At 38.7% G+C, this 24,297-nt stretch overlaps 1 protein-coding gene across 27 annotated transcripts in view; it reads right to left on the reverse strand.

Annotated features, from left to right (window-relative positions):
* The window catches only part of JAKMIP3 (Janus kinase and microtubule interacting protein 3), a 187,792-nt gene that overhangs the window by 49,984 nt on the left and 113,511 nt on the right, over window positions 1–24,297 (reverse strand). For 23 of the 27 annotated variants that reach the window (XM_050959345.1, XM_050959349.1, XM_050959348.1 and 20 more), the window contains 7 exons: window positions 24,012–24,158; window positions 22,852–22,983; window positions 21,574–21,609; window positions 19,511–19,570; window positions 14,100–14,228; window positions 11,582–11,710; window positions 5,597–5,680 (listed from right to left, as the gene is read on the reverse strand). In XM_050959345.1, the coding sequence (XP_050815302.1) occupies window positions 5,597–5,680; window positions 11,582–11,710; window positions 14,100–14,228; window positions 19,511–19,570; window positions 21,574–21,609; window positions 22,852–22,983; window positions 24,012–24,158 (717 nt within the window). The remainder of the gene's footprint in view (window positions 1–5,596; window positions 5,681–11,581; window positions 11,711–14,099; window positions 14,229–19,510; window positions 19,571–21,573; window positions 21,610–22,851; window positions 22,984–24,011; window positions 24,159–24,297) is intronic. The other 4 variants (XM_050959353.1, XM_050959350.1, XM_050959361.1 and 1 more) reach the window with 2 other exon arrangements.

The following is a 24,297-nucleotide window of genomic DNA, read 5'->3' on the forward strand; positions in this document are numbered from 1 at the left end:
ACCCACTATATTACATCACTTTTAATATCTGGGGGACCCTCCTCTAGCCCTATCTGAAGGGGTGGGGGCTATTGAATCGAGGGCTATTATGGAAATTCTTCTCCTAGGCTGATGAAGACAGTTCTGTTCTCCTTTCCCTGTCGGACAGCATGACAGTAGTTTGCTGAGACTTCCAATTTTGGAAGATCCATCAGAAACATTTTCAGGAAGAAATGCAGGCAGATAGGATTCCAAAAGCGGAACAGCAGGGGGAGAAAATGGGGAGTGAGTAATTTATCTTTTTTCCGTAGGCAACATTTAAAGAGCCAGAACATGGAGAACCAATTCTCATTGGGTAGTCCACATGGAGGAGAATCACACACTAAAGGTGTGCCAGGATATTGATGAGGGAGCTTTAGGGGGTGGAATTTCCAGTTTATTGAAGGTTTCTCCAGGTTATGTCATATGGGGAGGGGTTTAAAACCTGTGAAAGCTCCAGGGATGTAAGAAGGGAATAAAGGCTGTAAAAGCCAAACCTGAGCTGATAAAAGAACTTCTAAAAGACTGCTGCTGGGAGGGGGGCGGGGCTAGCAGCAACAGCTGCTGGGAGCCACTGAAGCTCTGGCCACCTGGGGACTGATGCCAGGGGCCGTCAACGGTGACTGCTTTGGCCACCCCAGGGACCACTGCTCAGGCAGTCCCTGGGGCCAGCCACACCAGCCACTGCCAGCCCCAGGGCTGCTCCAGCAACAGCTGGTGTGGCTGTCACCTGGAGCCAGCTGCTTGGGCAGCCCTGGGGGTCAGCCACACTTGCTGCTGCAGAAGTCACGCAGGTCGCGGAAAGTCATGGAATTGGTGACTTCTGCAACCTCCATGACAAAAACGGAGCCCTAACCATGACCCTTGCTAAATTGTTTCAGTGATTAATTATCCTTACTCTTAAAAATGTATGCTTTATTTCCAGTCTAAATTTATCTAGCTTCAGCTTTCAGCCGTTGGATTGTGTTATAATCCCAGGATCGCATTAGCTCTTTTGGCCTGTCATAAACAGATAGCTAAGGGTTAATGTCTCTTTCACCTGAAGCACCTGACCAGAGGACCAATCAGGAAACCAGATTTTTTCAACTTTGGGTGGAGGGAATTTTGTGTCTGAGGTCTTTGTTGTCTGTCTGCCTGCTTTCTCTGAGCTTTGGAGAAGTAGTTTCTGCTTTCTAGTCTTCTGTTTCTAAGTGTAAGGACAAAGAGATCAGATAGTAAGTTCTATGGTTTCTTTTCTTTGGTATTTGCATGAATATAAGTGCTGGAGTGCTTTGATTTGTATTCTTTTTGAATAAGGCTGTTTATTCAATATTCTTTTAAGCAATTGACCCTGTATTTTGTCACCTTAATACAGAGAGACCATTTGTATGTATTTTCTTTCTTTTTATATAAAGCTTTCTTTTTGAGACCTGTTGGAGTTTTCTTTTCTGGGAAATTTCAGGGAAATTGACTCTGTACTCACCAGGGAATTGGTGGGAGGAAGAAATCAGGGGGAGATCTGTGTGTGTTGGATTTGCTAGCCTGATTTTGCATTTCCTCTGGGTGAAGAGGAAAGTGCTTTTGTTTCCAGGACTGGGAACGGAGAGGGGGAGTCACTCTGTTTGGATTCACAGAGCTTGTGTCTGTGTATCTCTCCAGGAGCACCTGGAGGGGGGAAGGGAAAAAGGATTATTTCCCTTTGTTGTGAGACTCAAGGGATTTGGGTCTTGGGGTCCCCAGGGAAGGTTTTTCAGGGGGACCAGAGTGCCCCAAAACACTCTAATTTTTTGGGTGGTGGCAGCAAGTACCAGGTCCAAGCTGGTAACTAAGCTTGGAGGTTTTCATGCTAACCCCCATATTTTGGACGCTAAGGTCCAAATCTGGGACTACAGTTATGATATGGCCACAGAGTCACACTGGGAACTCATGTTCAGCTGATTATCCATAATGATCCCCAAATCTTTTTCAGAGTCACTGCTTCCCAGAATAGTGTCCCCTGTCCTATAAGTATGGCCTGCATGCTTTGTTTCTAGATGTATACATTTACATTTAGCCATATTAAAATGCAAGCACTCTGTATCAGTGACCTGTCATGTCCTCTTCATTATTTACCATTTCCTCTATTTTCATGTCATCTGCAAACTTGATTAGTGATGATTTAATATTTTCTTCCAAGTCATTGATAAAAATGTTAAATAGCATAGGGCCAAGAATCTATCCCTGCAGGACCCCCTGGAGAAACACTTGCTCAATGAAAATTCCCCATTTACAATTATCACTTACCCAGTTTTTAATATATTTAATATGTGTATGATGGGGTTTACAAACTCCACACTAAGGCAGAGACAGGGTAAGGGCTGGAGCAGTACTGGGCCATGTAGTCCCCACCTTTAGGCACTGCCCAGCATGCTCCTGGGAGAAGACCAAGACAAAGGAGCTTCAGAAGCCCCAGGTGTGGGGTGAGAAGGGTGGGAAGAAAGAAGCCATTTCCTGGAGGAGCACCACTCTACAGTAACAGAAGATGAAGCTTCTGCTGAGGGGCCTGCTGACCACCCAGACGTCCCCGCTAAACACTGACAGAAGGGCTGGAGTTAGAGGCCCAGACCAATAGGCCTGCTGACGAAACAAATCACCCCATAACAGTATGTCCTGTTAATTTTATACCATTCTTATTTTTTAAACAAAATGTCATGTAGTACCAGGTCAAATGCCTTAGTAAAGTCTATATATTTTATGTCAACACTGTATCAACCAAACTTGTAATCTCATCAAAAAAAGATATTGTTAGTTTGACAAGATCTAGCCCATAAACTTCAGTTGTTTTGTGTTAATTACATTACCCTCTAATTCTTTCTTAATCAAGTTCTGTATTAGCTGCTCCTTTACCTGGCCAGGAATCAGTCAGGCTGACAACCCTATAATTACCCAAGTTATCCTGTTCACCCCTTAGCTGTCTTCCAGTTTTCTGAACTTTCACAGCGCACCAAAACTTATTGAAAATCATCATTAACAGTCCAGGGAGCTACTCAGCCAGCAGTTTTTAAGCTCTTGGATGTAAGTTATCTGGACCTGCTCATTTAATAATGTAGAATAGGCCAGGCACTAGAATGTCAACAATCAATGGAAATAATATTGGACCCAAGCTCAAGCATCGTGGAGGGTGTGGAGGATGAAATCACCAGGCTAAAGACAGTAAGTACAGAACCTCCCTTTAAATAAGTTAATCATGCAAGGCCATGTATTCAGCAGCAATTCAAGAAGTGAAAATTGTTTAAGTGTACCCATTAGCAAATCAAAGAGAGAAATAACACATTTGAAAACATGTTTTGACTGTACATTAAAGTCCCATTAAAGTCAATGGCAATATTAAGACTGATTTCAATGAGAGCTTGATGAAATCCTACAAGAATAATATGTAAATCATTTGGGGTAAATTTTCAGGAGGGAACTTTGTGTATATAAAATAAAATTGTATGTTAATTTACTCTTTTTGTAAAAGCGACTTAACTGATTATTTGAATTGAAAACACAGACATTTTGTGCAATTAACTATACATAGTTGCACAATAGGCATTCTAAACCATCTCCATTGCATGAACAAATTCATGTAAGATTTTGAAAAAAAAAAAGAGGAAAAGCTTTTGCACACTAATTGTCATCTCTTTGCTTGATAATGTACATAGTTTGTACCAACATGTGTGCTCACTGCTCCTGGTAAACAGCCTAGGAACTGCTTTTCTAATGTAATAGCTGCTTTTCTCCATTTAAGAAAGCAACAATCTCTGCAGAGAAAACCATTAGAGGCAAAAGCATATTTTTACTCACGTTAAGTTAGAACATTAGTTTGCATTGAAGTGAACATTTTTCTTTCAAATGTCCTTTGAATTTCTTTTCACAGACATTGTGAATGCTGGTAGTCTGGTAGATGTAAAATCTCTAAAATACTTATTTTTTTGAAATGATGAGTTTAAAACATGGACTATTTTCCTGTATGCCTTATTGCCAAGATATAATCATCTTTCCTATTTGCTACAGGACTTTTTCAGTACATATGACAAACACATTTTCAAATAGATATTAGAACCAAATCTATCCCTCGGTAGTTTGCTTTGTGAGAGATGGAGGATAAAAGCAGTAGACAGTGCTTTAAAATAAATCATATTTAATAGTGCTTGGTGGGACTTAAGTGGTATATAGCCCCTGTTCTGGTCTGTTGCTCAGGGGTGAATTTTGTCCTGTGTGCTTAGTTGTAAGTTTACCTGTGCACTTTCCCATAAATACCTTTTAAAATAAAAATAAACAGTTATAAAAATAAATTTGGATCCATAATTATATGACTGATTATGCTGCCTGAGGACTTCCAAATGGAGCCCTCAGATAGGTGCGCAACAATTTCCTTGCTTTTAAGCACCACCAATGAGACTGAATGCACATGCTAGTTCTACTGCCCACGCAGCTCCATGGTTAAGTGCTAGAATGTTCCACATATGCTATGTATCTCTTCTGAAAATTTACCTATCTATTTTAGGCACTTATATAGACCCCATTACTGTAGTATCTGAGCACCTCGCAACAGCTCTGTGAGGTACAGAAGTGCTATTATCCCCATGATACTGATGGGGACCTGAAGAACGAAGGGCTGGATTTTTAAAGATACTTAGGAAACTAAACATAGAGAGAAGTATCTAATGGGATTTTCAAAGGCAAGTAGGTGCCACTAGATGTCTATCTGAATCTTTAGGTACTTAAATACCTGGCCCTAACCAACTTGCTCAAAGTCACATAGGAAGACTGTGGCAAAATAGGAACTGAACCAGGGTCTCCGAGGTTCTAGACTAAGGTCCTAACTACTGGAGTATCTTTCTGCTTCTGATCTCTGAATGATATACATCTGAATGTTGTAGAGTTTGTCTCATGTATGAGACTAAAATATTTTTAAAATTCCGAGCAAAGAAGTTGTTCTCCGTGGTTATAAAAATGAGGTTTGACAATAGCAAAGCTTGGCAAATAATCCTTAATAAGTCTAGCCCCCAGGTAACACAATGCATTCCATGAGTGGATGAGCATAACTCTTTGATTCAGGTTTTTAGTGTATAATTTTCACTTTCACAAATTTAAATTTCTCTTTATGCAAATGAATGAACATTCACAAATACTTTTCTTTCAGTATTCACTCAGCCCTAGATAGCATGGATTTAATGTTCAGTTCTAATGAATTATTCAACTCATTTGTTGAATAATATGATATTAATCTCTCCTAATCCAATGGTACACAGTTGGAAGGGGATTCTCATAATTATGCAAGGGCAGATAAATGGATTTAAGAGTGTCAATAATGACACACAACTGCTGCTTGATAGATGTGTTTTGTAATTAATAAAGGGCCAAATATTTTAGGAAGTATTATCAAAGTGATACTTCCTAAAATATTTGTGTGTGTGTGTGTGTGTGTATATATATAACTGAACTATATTACTGTCTTTTATCATATATGACAAACTTTATAATGTAAGTATATTTTTCTTTTGCAGAAAATTTACAGAACAGCTAGTTATTGTTGGAGACTGCAGTAATTAATATATTTCTCAGAGTACGTTACCTGTCCCTGCTCAGCAAGTGCCTTTTCTAGGTCCTCTATCTGAGCTTGTGATCTGTGTATTTCTGCTTGGAGCTGCTCACGCGTCTGTAGGATGTGAGAAAAGATACATCAAACTTTCTCTAAAAGCCAAAATGCTAATGTAGATACATCAAACACTTACATCAAATATTTATTAAAGACATTTGGGGGAATTAATTTGCAGTGAAGTACTTATGATAGGACCAATCATTAACAATTTTAAAAGGAAAACTTGTATGATGGGATAGCAATTTTAAGATACAATTTAAGATTCAAATGAACATCATCCAGTTAACTAGCCACTTAAACAGCAAAAGATTAATTGCTTCTTACATTAGAATATTTGTTACACTCTTTGTTCATAGATCAGATGACTTTTTGCCCTTATCCAGTTTTATCAAAACAGGATGTTTTAAAAAGCAAATGGAGTAACAGAGATTTGTCTTCTGATAAGAATGGGAGGAAAGATACATTAATAGGCTGATTTCTACCTGTATTTGTGTTGTTTTAAACTGATTTAAAAGAGACCAACAAATATGATGGCACAAATTGTCAAAAGCAGCCTCTACATTTATGACCACAATTTTGAGTACACAAATGTTTAACTGTAGTATACGTAGATTTCAAGCACAAAGGCTAATGGAAAGCTAGTTTCACAGTCCAACACCTTTCTTTAAATGTGATGTATATATTTTATGGAGAATAAAGCTAATTCTAATTCTTAACTATCTTTATACATAAAATATGGATGAATGGGTGTGACATACCAGGGTACAATCCAGGCTAATGAGTAGCTGCATCATCCCTTTCAAAATGTAAATCACTCCCTGCTATGTCTCTCTGTGTGCTACAGAGTGACCCCAACACACACCTTAGTCCTGGATTTTGCCCCAGAAACATATTTCCTGTACCACCCAGCTCTCTCCTGGACAGTAAAAACATATGTAGTCCATTATTCCTTTAAAGGAAAAATACACACACAACTTGTTACCACAACTGGAGTTACACAGATACCAACTTGAACAAACTGTATTAGATAAAATAAGTTCATTAACTACAAAAAGATGGATTTTATGTAGGAAATGAAGCAGAAAAATAAACATAAAACACTTACTGAAGCCTAACTTAACAAACTGCATTAAATTCAAAGCAAAAGTTCTCTTGCCACATGTTGTCAGCAGTCTTACTGACCAAACTCTTTAGGTCAGGTCCCCTCTCCCAAAATCCTTTGTCTCTTCAAGTGCAGTGAATGTGATGGGCAGGCAGAGAGAGAGGGATATTTTGGGTCATTGTCCTTTCTTTTTTATAGTTTCAGTCACCCTCTTGAAAAACATTTCCAACTGAGAACTAGGAGACAAAGAGACTATGTGGAAGAATATTCCCTAATGGATTTTTTCATCTCTTAGAATTTCCTTTGTTTTCCCTTCCTGCTTGATGACTCTGTTTACTGCTGAAATGCAAATTAAGGCAAGCACACATTCCTTCCTTTGCTGAGGACAGACCTGACTTCTGCCTGGCCAGGGCTGTGGCATTTGGAACATGTATGAATTAATAACATCATACCGGGGAATCTTATAACTTCACATACAATGTTGCCACACATATTTTACCAGGACAATCTTGACCAGCAAATTATGAGTTTTCAAATGATATCTTACAAGGCATATTTTGTACAAAGATTACAATAGCGTGTATGGTATGAATACAGGAGAGTATTCTACCACAATGGCATTCTATTCTATTCTATGTAGATGTTTGTACTGTGCTCCTCACCATAGTATCTGAGCGCTTGCAGTAGTGCCTTAAGCAACATGACTACACATCTGTCACGTTATTTGTTCTCTCATTCTTTTTCCAGGGGAAAAAGCATGTGTAGTTGAATGTCTTCTTTTGGTAGGTGTGTCTTTTGTAATAGGTCCATTGCTGTGTTTATATTAGAGAAGGCAAGACCAAAGAAATACTTTTTGCACTTGAAGTGGAAAGTGGCGACGATTGTGACAGTCCTTACTTTTGAGGGGAGTTCATTACACAATCTTGGACTGCCCCAGAAAAGTTAAGTCTCCTGCAGAGGTGAGCTTTACTCTTATTGTTGAGAATTCTATTGTGCCTGAGGAGTGAAGTTATTGACTACACTCTTTGTCTTGGAGCTTTAGATGATATTTTAGATACTCTGGGCATATATCAATGAGTGCTTTGAAGATAAGAACTGAAACCCTAGTCTATGGAAAGCCAAGAGAGGGAGAACAACACACGTTTGACATGTTCTTGGTAGCCTGTATTGCTCAAAAGATGCACTACGCATTCTGAACTATTTGGAGTTTCCTAAATTCTGAAAGCTTCATGCTCAGTTTATATCGTATTGCTGTAAAGTTGAGAGGTGTATTGAGGGGTGACAAATGCATGTATAACTGAGATCAGGTCTTCATCCACCAGGAGGGGACAGAGTTTCCTAGTCAAACAGAGATGATAGAAAGCATTAGTTGCGAATGCTGATATGTGAGAGCTCGGTGTCAGTGAGAAATCCAAGAATATTCCTAGACTATGGACTGAATTGACCAATTGTGGGTGTGTATCTTCAACCAAAGGAGACTGCACTGTGGTTGCAAACTCTTCAAAATACTTCACTTTGCCTATCACCTCTCTCTTGCTTGGGTTCAGCTTCAAGCAGCTGTACTTTATCCAAGTGCTGATCTCATCCAAGCACTGGGCCATCTTGGTAGTAGTGATCATATGTGGTGAAGGATAGACAGAATTGTGTATCCGCTGCATATTGCCGACACTTGAGTCTTTGTGCCATCGGAGCAGTTCACCTAATGGTTGCATGCAGATGTTGAGAAAGACTGGAAAGAGAATTCATCATTGTGGAACTTCACAAGTACGGGATCTAGCAGTGGAGCTGCAGTTTCCCATCACTATTTGTTAGCACCATCCTTCCAGGAAAGAGACAACCCATTTTAGTACATTACCTTGGATCCCTGACACTTCTCTTAGGTGAAACAGCAGACTCTCATGGTCAACAGTGTAGAATGCTGCAGAGAGGTCCAGTAGGATGACAATGCATATCTGTCCTCTAACCATTGAGAAGAGGAAATCATCCATCAGTGCCACTAAAATGGTTTCATTCTGTGTCCTGGCCTGAATCCAGATTGTACCAAGTCTAGAACATTAGTTTTAATTAGATGAGCTTGTAGTTGGCTTTTTGCTAGCTTCTCAACATACATGAAGGCAACGCTTTTGTTTATTCCTGCACTCAGTTTGGTTGAGAATATATATTTTCAGAGTAAGTGAATTTTAGAGCATATATAGATTTAAAAACTATAAAGAAACACATCTGAAAACAAAATGATCCAAATTCAACTCCTCTTCTGCTTTAATGCCAAGACCTGGGTTCAGGGTTCACTTTTTCGTACTCAGCCGATGTCCCCACTAACAGTTAAAAAATAAAGCAAGAACTATTGTTGCTTACACTAAATATTAGCATTGCCATCAGGTCTTGCAGGCACAACAGAGAACCCAGAACTGAAATATTGGTTGGCAAAAAGTTTTTCAGTTTATATTTTGAAGAAAAGTTGCCCATTTTACTTGGAACAGGACTCTGGAAAACACTTATCTCCATGGATATTGTACTGCTTCTTCCCAAGGTAATAGCAAAATTACCCAAGTATAAACTGAGAATATATTGTTTAACTGGAACTGGCTATTTGCAGATAACAGAATCTGTGTTAATAAAGTTTACCACTAAGAGGAACTCAATTGTAAATCCACTGAGGGTTCTCATTGTACCCTCAACCTCTACTTCAGGCAAGGTACCTTTTGGATCATGGGATTGCTCTGATGAGAACAAGGGTAGGTTGGTGGCCTGTAAATGTGCTTGGGCAGGTTGCAGACAGCAGTAGCAGCATGAGGAAAAGACCACTTCTGCCCCTTTTGCACCTTACACCCCAGGAAACTTTCCCCATCTATAAATCCACCAGGGCAAGTAGTTAGCCAATTAACACCGAAAGCTTGTAATTATATTTTGTTGTCAGTATAAATTGCCTTATTTAATTGTTTGCATTATCTGGGTGAATTTTCCTTCTTGTTTGTTTTGTACTGGGAAACATTGAATTATTTCATGTTTGTAATTCCTTCTTGTTTTACCATCACTTTCTTAATGTTTGCAACTTCTACTATGTCAGAACAGATAGCAGGCGAGCCTTAAAGAAGATTAATTTCTAAATTAAATTTCGCAGATCAAATAGAGTGAGACAATACCTCTCTCTCAATATGGCTATCTGAAAGACAAGGGATTAGTCTACTTGCAAGAACATTAGAGAAACCTAGCAGTGTAGGCTGCTGTGGAGTTACCTACCCATTACTTTAAGTTATTCAGTGGAAAAAAACATTAGCTAGATGATCAGGTCTTGAAAGCCAAAATATTGATTCAATCTTAGAACTCAAGCATGTGAGGTTCTCTGTTTGATGTTTAATTTGTCTCAAGGGATTGCCTATGGGTTGGGAAAGCAATCAGACAACTACACTTCTGTAACACATATTCATGGTTGTACTAATATTTAAATTTTTTTATAATTTTAATAAACTTGTTGCTAATGTGGCCATTTTACCCTAAGACTGTGTTGGATTCTCCTGGAACAATGTGCTTATGAAAAGTGAAAGTGACTGATCCATCGCTTACATAATAGATTTAGGGCCAAATTGAGAGCTTGTAGGTGCACCTCCATCAATGAGATTGCATAGAGTGGAGGTCAGAGCAGAATTAATATGTACATATTTTGTTCTTTGTCCAAACTGGATATATTCTAATCCTTTCCATCAATTTTCAAATAGTAAAATTAAATGTGACTGTATTAATTGTCCTTCCAGCATTTTATAATGTATAATTTATTAATATTACAATACATATATGTATTTATAATGTAAATTAAAGCAAGATAATTTGATAGCTGCAACTGCCTTTCTAAGGGGACATTGGAGGAAGATAGGAAGGCACAATGGAATAGTACATTTTGCAATTCAATTAAGAAAATAAATCTCATTTTGAACTATAAGCCTTTTAAAAACGTTATTCAGAATCATGTAATCTCAATAAATCCAGTTTTGAATTTTGGGCATTAACTATTTAAGAATATTGGTAATAGATTTCTACTGACAGGGAGCTTAATTTTCCATAAAATATTCTGCTTGACACTCTTGTAAGCTGATCAGAGGTATAAAAATATAAATGCATTAGCCATGGTTTCTTCAGCAATCAGCACTTCAGTGTAAGAGAATGGAAATCTGACTGCTTTTACAGACCATAAATTACAACACTGCATTTGAGATAGCAGTGTAGACACATTAGTTATTCACAGCAGACAATATTATGGAGAGACACTACCATGAGGAATATCAAACAGGTATTAAAGGAGGATTAAAGGAAAATAAAGGCGGGGGTGGAGGGGAGACGTCTCCTGAAAAATGTTGAAAACCAGTTTAACTCTTTTTCAACTACTGCTAACATACAATTGTCTGTGCAGTACATTCTGACATCCTGGTCAAATTCCAATCTGAGTAATTACTTTCATTCAATCTACAGTCTACCTGCAATTTTATTTGGAAGGTAATCTTCACTTCCTCTCCTAAACTTCTGTATACTGTTGCTGTGTTTTGGCCCAGAAATGGTTGGTGGCATAATCTCTAAGTTTAGCCCGTGTATTACTTTGTCCAAAAGCACTTTGGAACCTATCATCATGAAAGGTGCTTTACAAACCTATGATTATATCATATATACATGCATATTAAACTACTATAGAACAGATCCTCAGCTGGTGTAAATTGACATAGCTTCTTGACCTTTAATGGCACTACCCCGATTTACACCAGCCAAAGATATGGCCTATCAGTTATCACAACAACCTAAGCAAGTAAAATTAGAAAAATGTACATAATTGCAATCCTTTATTTTCATGTAATATAAGCCATTTAGACCTTAACTTCTCGTTCTGCATCCAATGTTCCTCCGACCTGTTCTTGCAACAAAGCATATGCTCGTTGCAAAGCCTGATATTCCATTGTCAACTGCCGAAATCTCAGTTCTGTTTCTTCTTTGGCCATGCCCTGAAATGAAAAAAAAATGGATTCTTCCAAAACTGAAAGTAAAGAAAACATCGCAGAAACTTATATTATTTTCTCTGAAGAAGGAAGTTGGTGGCATTAGAGCCAATAATTTATAGTACTTTTAAAATACAAGTTAGCAAGTTGTTGTTCATAAGGTCTTTTTTAAGTGCTTTCTAGCTATTTCAGTCTTTCCAGGGAAATATCATGTATCACTAAAATGAAAGATGTGTCTTTCTATCAGAGTTGGCACTACTCACCAGCACTGATGATCAGAACCATTATGAAGAAAAGTTCCTCCTTTTTGCAGAAAGACGCAGAGTATGTCATCCATGAAGCACTATGACTCTTGAACTGACCCTCAATCACTTCACCACATAGTCACCACTGGTGATGTGCCAATGGCATTTCTGAATTAATATGTGACATTTGCTTTGGTACACTCTTCTTCAAATGAGACAAAGATCAAGGAGTGAATAGTGAATGGATGACCTGATTTTCAGAGACACTGAGCATCCATAGCTACCACTGAAGTCAATGGCTACGTCTACATTACAATTAAAAAAAAGCCCATAGCACTGAGTCTCAGAGCCGGGGTCAATTGACGTATGCCCACGGGGATTGGGCTGTGAGGCTACAAAATGCAGTGAAGATGTTTGGAGATGGGCTGGAGCCCGGGCTCTGAGACCCACCACCCTCATGGAGTTACAGAGCCCAAGCTCCAGCCCAAGTCGAACACCTACATTGCAATTTTTGGCCCCGCAGTCTGAACTCTGTAAGACTAAATCAGCTATTCCGGGGCAACCTTGGCTATGCTGCTGGTCTTTTATTTCAGTGTAGATGTACCAAATGAGAGATGTGGATCTTCAGCACGTCTCATTGATCTTCTTTACCTATCCTGCTTTAATGCTGTAATACATTAGAATGGTTCATTAATATAATGAATTTGATATGAATGAAATTCACTCTATGCAACAGCCAGGGTTATTTTGAAGGCTTATATCCAACTTCAGTGGTGCATAGAACTTGAGCTAACTGTCTGCACATGAGTGAATTTCATGCTATAGGAACAGGGAGAAGTCTTTGCTCAATGTGTGCATTAAAAATGAATCATCAGATTCATGTTTTTCTCTCTCTCTCTGTCACACACACAAATTATGTAGCCTGCTATGACACAGATATGAATGATTACATTCCCTTCTTTAGAAATCTGCAATTAAACTGTGAAACAGATGTTGAAGGGCTAATTGAAATGATGCAGCTATTAAAGAATCAGATGCTGTAAAAACATAGTTCACTATCATGGGGCTTATTTTTTTCTATAGCAAGATTCTTGCTGGAGCCTAGAAACAGGTAATGGTACATAGATCTGACATGAGATTCCGAAAACACGCACTGATTTTATCTGAATATACTTTTGGGAATAATCTTCAAAATACAGGTGGTATTTGGCCACCGGTGCCTGCCTGCAGTATTTCTTAACAGCTGCCTCTTCTTATTCTGACATTGGAAGCTGCAGAATGGCGACCTCTGTTGAGGGGCTGGTGAAAAGACAGAATTACTTGCAGAGTCTTTCTGCGGCCTTGACTCACACCATGGATTTGGACAATTCAATTCAATATAGATTTGGGCTGTGCTCTGTACTTAGGCCTGGAATACACCTAAAACTTAGGTTGGCCTCGTTATATTGCTCAAGGCAGTGAAAAATTTCACGCCCTATGCAACACAATTAGGTTGACCTAACCAGCACTGTTGTCGGAGCTGAGTGAATGGAAAAATTCTTTAATCAACCTAACTACTGCCTCTCGAGAGGGTGAATTTACTGCAATTACAAAAAAACCCACCTTCTGTCACTATCATGCGAATGTTACAGTGTTACAGTGATGTAGCTGCAAAGTCGTAGCTGTGGCACTGTTTTGCTTGTAGTGCATACAAACTCTTAGGTCAAAATGTGAAGTCATTGGATAAGATGAATGTTGAGCTCAGTTTACATGTGAATGCTAAATATGCATTCAATCCCAGTATGAATCTTCCCAGCCAAAACACTTCATAAGGTCCGCACAGCCTTTTCTGTATTCCCACCCCTAAATATCTGCTCATCCCCACACTTTTAGGGATAGGAATTGCATAAAGTTTCAGGTTTCTGCCAACAATAGTGGGGTGACTAAGGACTTGCCCCAAAATGATCGGCCTCCACACATAGGATTAAGCTCATGATCATTTGACTACACCAGATTTTAAGTTTTCCAGTCAAAGGGTGTATCAGTGAGGAGTTCTCCATAAACAAGGGCAGGATAATTTTCTTAATAATATGATCAACAATTCTGAGTTAAATATAAGAATACACAGGATAAATTTAAGTGTCACATATTCTAGATTAATGGAAAAATACCTCTTCCAAGTCATCATCAGGAGTGCAAGGAGTTTGATCTGTTCTGTCAGTTTGATACGAGATAGAAGAACCATCAGACTCCAGAGACGCTTCTTCATCATAGCCAAAAAATGTCTCCACAACTGGCTTCTGACCAAATGACAATGTGTAAGTGCAGATGAACAATGCAAATAAACCTTACAATATGGCATAGCCAACTGAGCCCCTTGAAATGTCTGAAAAACCCTCTGATTGGTATCTCCAGTAATTCTGAAGCAGAGTTTGGCTTCAACAGAAAATTTGTATTCTAAACTTTGTACTCTGCTTCAGCATACAGTGATATGCTTTTCAAAGTGTGGTTTCCCTCTATTTGTTTTCATGAACTCTCTCAGGGGAAAATGAATTGTTCTCATACTAAAATATCAGGAGAGTTTCCAATGTGTTACTTATTTCTAAATACAGAAGTTGCTTCTTCGTAAATTTGTGTTAAACTTTTTTCAGACCATTCATAATGGTAAAACTGTATGTTGCTTTAATTTGCTGAGTGGATATTGAATTTGTTATTTGGAAGCATGGAGTTCTCTCTTACAAGTGCTTTGTCATATTTATTTTATTTAGTTTGCTTCAAATTTTAGGCAGTTCTTTAGCCACATCATCCATTCCCCCATCCATCTCATAGACTTATAGACTCATAGACTTTAAGGTCAGAAGGGACCATTATGATCATCTAGTCTGACCTCCTGCACAACGCAGGCCACACAATCTCACCCATCCACTCCTGTAGCAAACCCTTAACCTATGTCTGAGTTATTGAAGTCCTCAAATTGTAGTTTGAAGACCTCAAGCTGCAGAGAATCCTCCAGCAAGTGACCTGTGCCCCATGCTGCAGAGGAAGGCAAAAAACCTCCAGGGCCTCTGCCAATCTGCCCTGGAGGAAAATTCCTTCTCGACCTCAAATATGGCAATCAGTTAAACCCTGAGCATGTGGGCAAGACTCACCAGCCAGCATCCAGGAAAGAATTCTCTGTAGTAACTCAGATCCCACCCCATCTAACATCCCATCACAGACCACTGGGCATACTTACCTGCTGATAATCAAATATCAATTGCCAAATGAATTGCCAAAATTAGGCTACCCTATCATATCATCCCCTCCATAAACTTATCTAGCTTAGTCTTAAAGCCAGATATGTCTTTTGCCCCCACTACTCCCCTTGGAAGGCTGTTCCAGAACTTCACTCCTCTAACGGTTAGAAACCTTCATCTAATTTCAAGTCTAAACTTCCTAGTGTCCAGTTTATATCCATTTGTTCATGTGTCCACATTGGTACTAAGCTTAAATAATTCCTCTCCCTTCCTAATATTTATCCCTCTGATATATTTATGAAGAACAATCATATCCCCCCTCAGCCTTCTTATGGTTAGGCTAAACAAGCCAAGCTCTTTGAGTCTCCTTTCATAAGGTAGGTTTTCCATTCCTTGGATCATCCTATTAGCCCTTCTCTGTACCTGTTCCAGTTTGAATCCATCCTTCTTAAACATAGGAGACCAGAACTGCACACAGTACTCCAGATGAGGCCTCACCAATGCCTTGTATAAAGGTACTAACACCTCCTTATCTTTGCTGGAAATACCTCGCCTGATGCATCCTAAAACTGCATTAGCTTTTTTAACGGTCATATCACATTGGTGGCTCATAGTCATCTTATGATCAACCAATACTTCGAGGTCCTTCTCCTCCTCTGTTACTTCTAACAGATGTGTCTCCAATTTATAACTAAAATTCTTGTTGTTAATCCCTAAATGCATGACCTTGCACTTTTCACTATTAAATTTCATCCTATTACTATTACTCCAATTTACAAGGTCATCCAGATCTTCCTGTATGATATCCCGGTCCTTCTCTGTGTTAGCAATACTCCCAGCTTTGTGTCATCTGCAAACTTTATTAGCACATTCCCACTTTTTGTGCCAAGATCAGTAATAAAGAGATTAAATAAGACTGGTCCCAAAACTGATCCCTGAGGAACTTCACTATTAACATCCTTCCAGCCTGACAGTTCACCTTTCAGTACGACCCGTTGTAGTCTCCCCTTTAACCAGTTCCTTATCCACTTCTCAATTTTCATATTGATCCCCACCTTTTCCAATTTAACTAGTAATTCCCCATGTGGAACCGTATCAAATGCCTTACGGAAATCAAGGTAAATTAGATCCACTGTGTTTCCTTTGTCTAAAATATCTGTTACCTTCTCAAAGAAGGAGATCAGGTTGGTTTGGCACGATCTATCTTTTGTAAAACCATGTTGTATTTTGTCCCAATTACCACTGACCTCAATGTCCTTAACTACTTTCTCCTTCAAAATTTTTTCCAAGACCTTACATACTACAGATATCAAACTAACAGGCCAATAGTTACCAGGATCACTTTTTTCCTTTTCTTTAAAATAGGGACTATGTTAGTAATTCTCCAATCATGTGGTACAACCCCTGAGTTTACTGATTCATTAAAAATTCTTGTTAATGGGCTTGCAATTTCATGTGCCAGCTCCTTTAATATTCAGATGAAGATTATCTGGGCCCTCCAATTTAGTCCTATTAAGCTGTTCGAGTTTGGCTTCTACCTCAGATGTGGTAATATCTCCTCCATATCCTCATTCCCATTTGTCATCCTACCATTATCCCTAAGCGCCTCATTAGCCTCATTAAAGACTGAGGCAAAGTATTTGTTTAGATATTGGGCCATGCCTAGATTATCCTTAACCTCCATTCCATCGTCAGTGTTTAGCGTCCCACTTCTTTCTTTGTTTTCTTCTTATTTATATGGCTATAGAACCTTTTACTACTGGTTTTAATTCCTTTGCAAGGTCCAACTCTACATGGTTTTTGGTTTTTCTCACTTTATCCCTGCATGTTCTGACCTCAATAAGATAGCTTTCCTTGCTGATCACTCCCATCTTCCATTCTTTGTAGGCTTTCTGCTTTTTCTTAATCACCTCTCTAAGATGCTTGCTCATCCAGCTTGGTCTACAACTCCTGCCTATGATTTTTTTTACCCTTTCTTGGGATGCAGGCTTCTGATAGTTTCTGCAACTTTGACTTGAAGTAATTCCAGGCCTCCTCTGCCTTTAGATCCACAAGTTCTTCTGTCCAATCTACTTCCCTAACTAATTTCCTTAATTCTTTAAAGTTAGCCCTTTTGAAATCAAAAACCCTAGTCCCAGATCTATTTCTGTTTATCCTTCCATCTAGTTTGAACTGAATTAGCTCATGATCACTCGAACCAAGGCTGTCCCCTACAACCATTTCTTCTATGAGGTCCTCACTACTCACCAAAATAAAATCTAAAATGGCATCCCCTCTTGTTGGTTCTTCAACTACTTGGTGAAGAAATCCATCAGCTATCACATCCAGAAAAATCTGAGCCCTATTATTACTACAAGCACTTGTCCTCCAGTATATATCTGGGAAGTTAAAGTCTCCCATAATCACACAACTCCCATTAGTGTTTACTTCATTAAAAATATTAAACAGGTCTCTATTCATATCCAAATCAGATCCCGGCGGTCTGTAGCACACCCCAAGCACTATCTCAGGGGAGGCTCTAGTAGCTTTCTTTCCCAAAGTGATTTTTGCCCAGACAGACTCTGTCTTATCTATTCCATCACTTCTTATTTCTTTACAGTTAACCTCATCATTGATATACAATGCTACTCCACCACCTTTGCCTTTATTTCTGTCTTTCCTAAACAGCACATAACCTTTAATACCTGTACTCCAGTTATGACTACTATTCCACTATGTTTCTGTTATCCCCATAATATCTGGTTTCACTTCCTGCACCAGTAGCTCTAGTTCCTCTATTTTGTTACCTCGGCTCCTCGCATTAGTGTACAGATATCTTAATTTTTGCCGTTTGGCTTCATTGACATTCTTTACATGGTTAGGCACAGAGATTCTACTACCAGTATCACCAATTAGACTGGTATCTACACTACCCTTCCTCCTTATGTCCATTCTTCTGCCGATGACTGTATCCTCTCTTACTTTGTTTTCTTTCCTCTCAATGTTAAATTATGGCATGGAGATTACCTGGACATCTCCCAACCATTTCCCCCAAATTCCTAGTTTAAAGCTCTCTTAATCAGTTGTGCCAGCCTCCATCTTAGAAGTGTATTTCCCTCCTTACTCAGGAGAAGTCCATCCTGAGAGAACAGTTCTCTGTCCATGAATGCTTCCCAGTGGTCGTACATCCCAAAGCCCTCTTTATAGCACCACTGCCTGAGCCATTTGTTGATTGCCATAATCTTGTCACGCCTTTGTTGACATTCTCTAGGAAAATGCAGAATCCCACTGAAGATCATCTGAGCCTCAATTTCCTTAAGCATCTTCCCCAGTCTGGCATAGTCTCCCTTGATACGTTCCAGCGAGAATCTAGCTGTATTGTTCATTCTCACATGAAAGACAATCAGCACACACCTAGCCTTATTCAATTAGTCTGGGATTTGTTTGGCCCACAGTAGTTAGGGATAAAACACAAGGGCCACTGCTCTGACTTACACTTTCTGTAACCCCACTGAAGCTTTGACCCTTCATGTAGAGTATAGTTTACTGCTAATTCAGCTCCTTGACATTTCACCTTCTCCAACCACTGCACAAGTACATTAATTATCCATCCATCAGACAGACTCTGTAATTAACATTCCCATCTTCCATCTCACCGAGCAGTAATTGTAACGCTGCTACTGCTTATGCCCAATAATTTTTGCACATTTTACTAAATTTTCTAATGAATTATTTATATCTTACATACATTTTTAGGCACCGTTGTAAAAATGAGTTAACTTCATGATTTTCTAATTCACAGAAGCTGTCTACTCTTTACACAAATTTTTACTTGTTATAGAGTTCCTGAGGATTGCTCAAATGATACATAGTACGGTTTACATATTAAAGCACACATATTAAAAGCAAACAATGTGTAGTTTAAACAGTTCACTTCTAATAGCACATGCATTATATATCACTAATGAATATTACTGACATCAAGGGTGAAATTGGGGGTGAGAAAGGTGATGATGTTCTTCCGTGTTCCACCCACAAAATCAATCCACACATTCTTGTTTTAGATGACCACACAAATCTATTTAGGATTGCTCTTAAACTGCTTGATCTAAACCTAAGACTCAAAAGTCACTTCTAATTTGGAGAGACAATTTTTGCTTGCTGAACCCTAGATCCTTAAGGTGAAATCCTGTCCCCACTGAAGTAAATGGGAGTTTTCCCATTGACCTTAGTAGAGCCAGCATGCACTCATGCTGCCAGATTTTGAGAGCTGATGACCAGTTGTATGGACCATTGATGTCACTAGGCAAGAAGTTGTGCTCATCAGCGCTATACAAATAAATATAGATTTAAACTTTTTTTTTTACCTTAGGGAGTTTTGTCATTTTCTTCCTTTGTTTTCTATACCTTAAAAGCTTATCTCGTTCCTGGAAAAATGAATCAGATACATTTGTTAGCTAATGTCAGTATTTTATCTTTTAATTGCTCTGTGAAAATGTTTGCATTATCCTTCAAATTGGCAAAAATTTGTAAAAGTAGTTTCAGTACCAGCCATTGCATTGTAATGCAATGAGAAATAGGCAATTTTTCATCAATCACATGCTAACTGCTCTCCAAAATATTGCAGGTTTGCAGAAAAAACATATCAGTTGCTTGAGCACAAAGATGAAAATCGTGACAACTAAGGAGAACTGGTTGCTCCATACTACACATTGTAGTAAAGGCTTCATGGGCAGAACACCCATCGAATTCTGTGTTATAGTGCTCTTCTGATAGATGGCAGCAAAGAGTCCTGTGCAGGGGCGGCTCCAGGCCCCAGCATGCCAAGCGTGTGCTTGGGGCGGCAAGCTGCGGGGGGCGTTCTGCTGGCACTGCGAGGGTGGCAGGCAGGCTACCTTAGGCGGCATGCCTGCGGAGGGTCCGCTGGTCCCGTGGCTTCGGTGGACCCTCTGCAGGCAAACCGCCGGAGGCATCCTGCCTGCTGTGCTTGGGGTGGCAAAATCCCTAGAGCCGCCCCAGGTCCTGTGGCACCTTATAGGTTAACAGAAGTATTGAAGCATAAGCTTTCATGAGTGAATACCCACTTCGTCAGACGCATGTGTATTCACCCATGAAAGCTCATGCTCCTATACTTCTGTTAGTCTATAAGGTGCCACAGGACTCTTTGCCTCATTTTACAGATCCAGACTAACACGGCTACCCCTCTGATACTTCTGACAGATGGGATATCGTGGCAGTATTGAGATGCAGGGGTAAATACTGTTCTTGGATGTGTGCATGTCTTCTATTATTTTCAAAAGAAAGAGTGGGCACTTGTTATCTGCCCCAAATGTAGAAAATTCAGGGCCTGATTTTCAAAAGTGCTCAGCTCACATAAATTCAGTTGACCTTAACAGGAACTGTGGGTGCTCAGCACCTCTGAAGATGAGGGTTCATCTTTTTCTGTTATCAGGAAGTATTTTTATTCAGTGGCTATTATCAAATATCTAATACTAGTGGTATTGAATTTTAATACATTATGAAAAAGGTTTTGTTCTGGGTGGTTAACAAAGAAAAGCCCCATTACTGATAAAACAATACAGATTAAAAGAAAAGACCAATCCCTATTATCCTCCAGCTCATTCATTTCCTAACAGGATTCAAAACATATTATGGGATAAATTGATCACATATTCTTATTGCTGCTGACATCATCACCACTAATGGAGACTGTCCAATCAGAAAACTAGTGCTAATAGCTTTGTGAATGGCAGAATAGAACATAAATCACTTTTTCTTAGTGTCATTGGCTTTATTGTGTTGACAGCAGTGAAAATGGATTTCGTCAATAAAAGTTAGCAGATGTGACTTGCACTCAATAAATGCTCATCTACAATAGCAAAAGGGATCCTTATCTGATAGCAGTGGGTCCCACTGCACAGGTTCTCAATACACCAGTATGGATAGGACAAAACTATTTTCAGGTCCATTGTAGAAAGCATGACTGCAGCTTGGTGGAAACTGTCCCTCTGGGTTTTCAGCTCAGGAAGCAGCTCTGTATTTCAGGGGGCGACAGAACTCCAGTGTTAAGGCTGCCAAGTGGCTGGATGCACTAACTGGTGCATTGTCTGGGCAACTGCCCATGCTGACTTTTTAGGCTGTGCTGTCTTTCCATATATCTCACTGATGAAAGGGAAGTTGAAACTGTTTTCCAGTATCACAATCCTGCTCCCATCCCAAGGAATTTCTGCTGCTAGGGTACTCTTGATAGAGTCCCTGGGTTAAATCTAACTTCTGAATATAAAATAAATTCATAACAAATATTACTTTGAAACACTTAATTAATACAAGAGAATATGAGATGTTGCAGCTGGCCTGCATGATATCAAAGAACCACTGCCTAAAATGCACAGAAAGGAACACAATGAAATTAAATATATGCCTTACTTACTATTACGCTCTTCACATAGCCAGCAGTTTCAAGAGTCTAATAAAAATAATTAGAGAATGTCATTAAGTGCAAGGGTATATACATTTTGTTTGCTTTCTACTTAATTACACAACCCGTTTCCATCTTTTTTTTAAAAAAAGTCTGAATTATTTTAGTTGTAATACAAGATACAAGAAATCTTTAATTTATTCAGGAAAAACCCTCACAATGGATGTGACAATGCTGGCAAGTTAGAACATTCCATTCTGTGTGGCTAACATCCTGTGGTGGTGCCACTTTAAAGCTGTAACCAGTATTGCAATAAAATGTTATTTAACTGGATTCTGCAGTCTGTACTAGGTTTAACTCTCATTTGCTGTAACTGGAATTTTACCTAAGTAAGGACTAAGGACTGGGATCTTTTAAAGCCAAATCATCCCCTTCAACACTGCCGGTAGAGGAGATAAAACTTTGTGGATCCAGGAGGAGAGATGTGGAAGTGTGGAGAAGTGCTGCCTTTACAACATCATACTGCTCTTTCCCCGAGGAGGAGGGGCTGAGCCAGGAAAACACTCCTCAACCCAGCGGGATTGCTCATCTGAAATTTATATTAACTTGAAATTCTCTAATGTCCCTACCCAAAGTGAAAAACTGAGTAAAAACTCACTGAACTTACAATCCCCAAAGCAGCATTAGCTCATGTAGATGACCTATGGTCCACAGTTGTTATAGAACTGGCTTTGCTTTGGGATGTTTAAGAAAAATCTGCATAGCATTTATTAAAAAATATTGCTATGAAGCTTGCTTAAGGATCCATTCATGATTTCATTTTCTACACCAAAGACCTGTGGTCTGGAGCCTCAACTTTGTTGATCACAAGAAGCATTATTAAAAGGAAATTATTAAAAGGAAAATAAATTTTAAAAGATTTAAGCATCTTAAAATAACCCCGAAAATATTCCTTTTCATGTTTCCTGTTTTTAGACCTGATCTTGTTCCCACAAGTCAAAGAGAGTTTTCTCATTGACATTAATGGAAATAGGATCTGGACATTAGTGTGTTTCCAAGAAAGATCAGAAAATCTGAAAGAAGCTCCTTTATACAAATGATGAGTTCGGTGAAGGGAATTTTTCAAATAATGTTGCACATATTATTTTAGGTTCAGTTCCGTTAAAAAGGGAAGCCCATGGAAATCATCACCATATGTTTGTTGACAACACAAGCTGTTCCTGTTTGCTTGGTGTTTTCTTTTCTTTTGCTATGACCAGGAGCATTAGGAAGGCTGTGCTATTTGATTACCTTAGAGAGTTCGTCTATGATATTTTGCTGTTCAATAATTTGTAGCCTCAGAAATTCAACTTCTCTTTCTTCTTGACTCTGGTCAAGATCATTTAAAGAGCTTGGTCTCCTTATTATCCCAGTCCTTTGTCTCTGGGGGGGGAAAAAACACAGAACAAAATTGCAAATGATTAAAAGTCTTTGCCAAAGCACAGCATAAAATCCTTCTTTTTTATGACCAATAAGTCATCTAGGCTATTTGCTAAACTGATGGTGATTCTCTCTTTATCTCCCCCCTCTGTCTCCCCACCAACAAACAGTAAATCTAGGTTGGGATTCTAGCTCCTTAGGCTAGAAAAAGCTAGAAGCTAGGGCATCAGGAAGGCATCATGCTCATAGTTACCAGAGAGGAAAGTCAGTTTGCATAGCTCTCATGCGCCATCTGGTAGCCCACTAAGGACTTAGATTAACATCGATCTTAGAAAAGACAGTCTGTTCAGATTTACATTGCTGAAGGAGGAATTTAAAGATGTGGCAAAAGGAATCCTAAATGGAGGTTAATTCTTTCTGGATTCTTCCCATTATTTTCAGCAAGACTGGATCTGGGAGTGTGAGAGCAACTGAACTTTAATAAAAAAGTGGTTTTGGTCCTGCTGCATGCATGTCATATCTCAGTCAGTTACCATTAATGTTCAACTTTAAACATAAACAAATAAAAATATTGAGTCACTGGTGCAAATTTCCAAATCACTGCAAGGCAATTGTGAAACAAAAATCACAATTCAAGTGAAATAATTTGCATCCATATTCTCCTGAGCACTACTGAGCATTTAGCTGGATCAAAATATAGGCATTTTACTATAGCTCAGAATTTAAAAAACAAACAAACAAAAAGCAAAAGTAAAACATTTGCTGAACTAGGATATCAATGCCTGAAAAGCAAACTATTTCCTGATCACTTTCCCATTGTATAACTGGAATGTCATCTGTTAATAAGCAAAAGCCATAAGTCACTTATTATATATAACATAATGCCATAAAAACACTTAAAAATGAAAACACTTGTTTAATATCCTGCAAGTTTGTGATGATATTTTTGTTAAATACCTGATTTCCTCAAACCTGTATATATTAAGTTATTTGCTCATCTTATAGACGACAGTGGCAAGGGGGAAACCTACCATTTCTATGTTCTCTTGTGTTACAAATTTTAATTTATTTTCCATTCGACGTAAGGCATGGGATAAATCTTCATTCTTCCTACTGAGACGCTTATTTTTGTCCAGGAGAGGTTTATACTGACTTTCTGCTTCTCTTAGACGTTTTAACTAAAATATTAAAAATATGCATTAACACAGCATAGCTATTTCTATTTATCACTTTAAAACATATTGATAGAATTTATTACAACTAAAGCCATTTTACTACCATAATAATAGAATTCACTTCCAATTTTGAAAAATGCAA

Source organism: Gopherus flavomarginatus, chromosome 6, assembly GCF_025201925.1.
Source record: "Gopherus flavomarginatus isolate rGopFla2 chromosome 6, rGopFla2.mat.asm, whole genome shotgun sequence".
NCBI lineage: Eukaryota > Metazoa > Chordata > Testudines > Testudinidae > Gopherus > Gopherus flavomarginatus.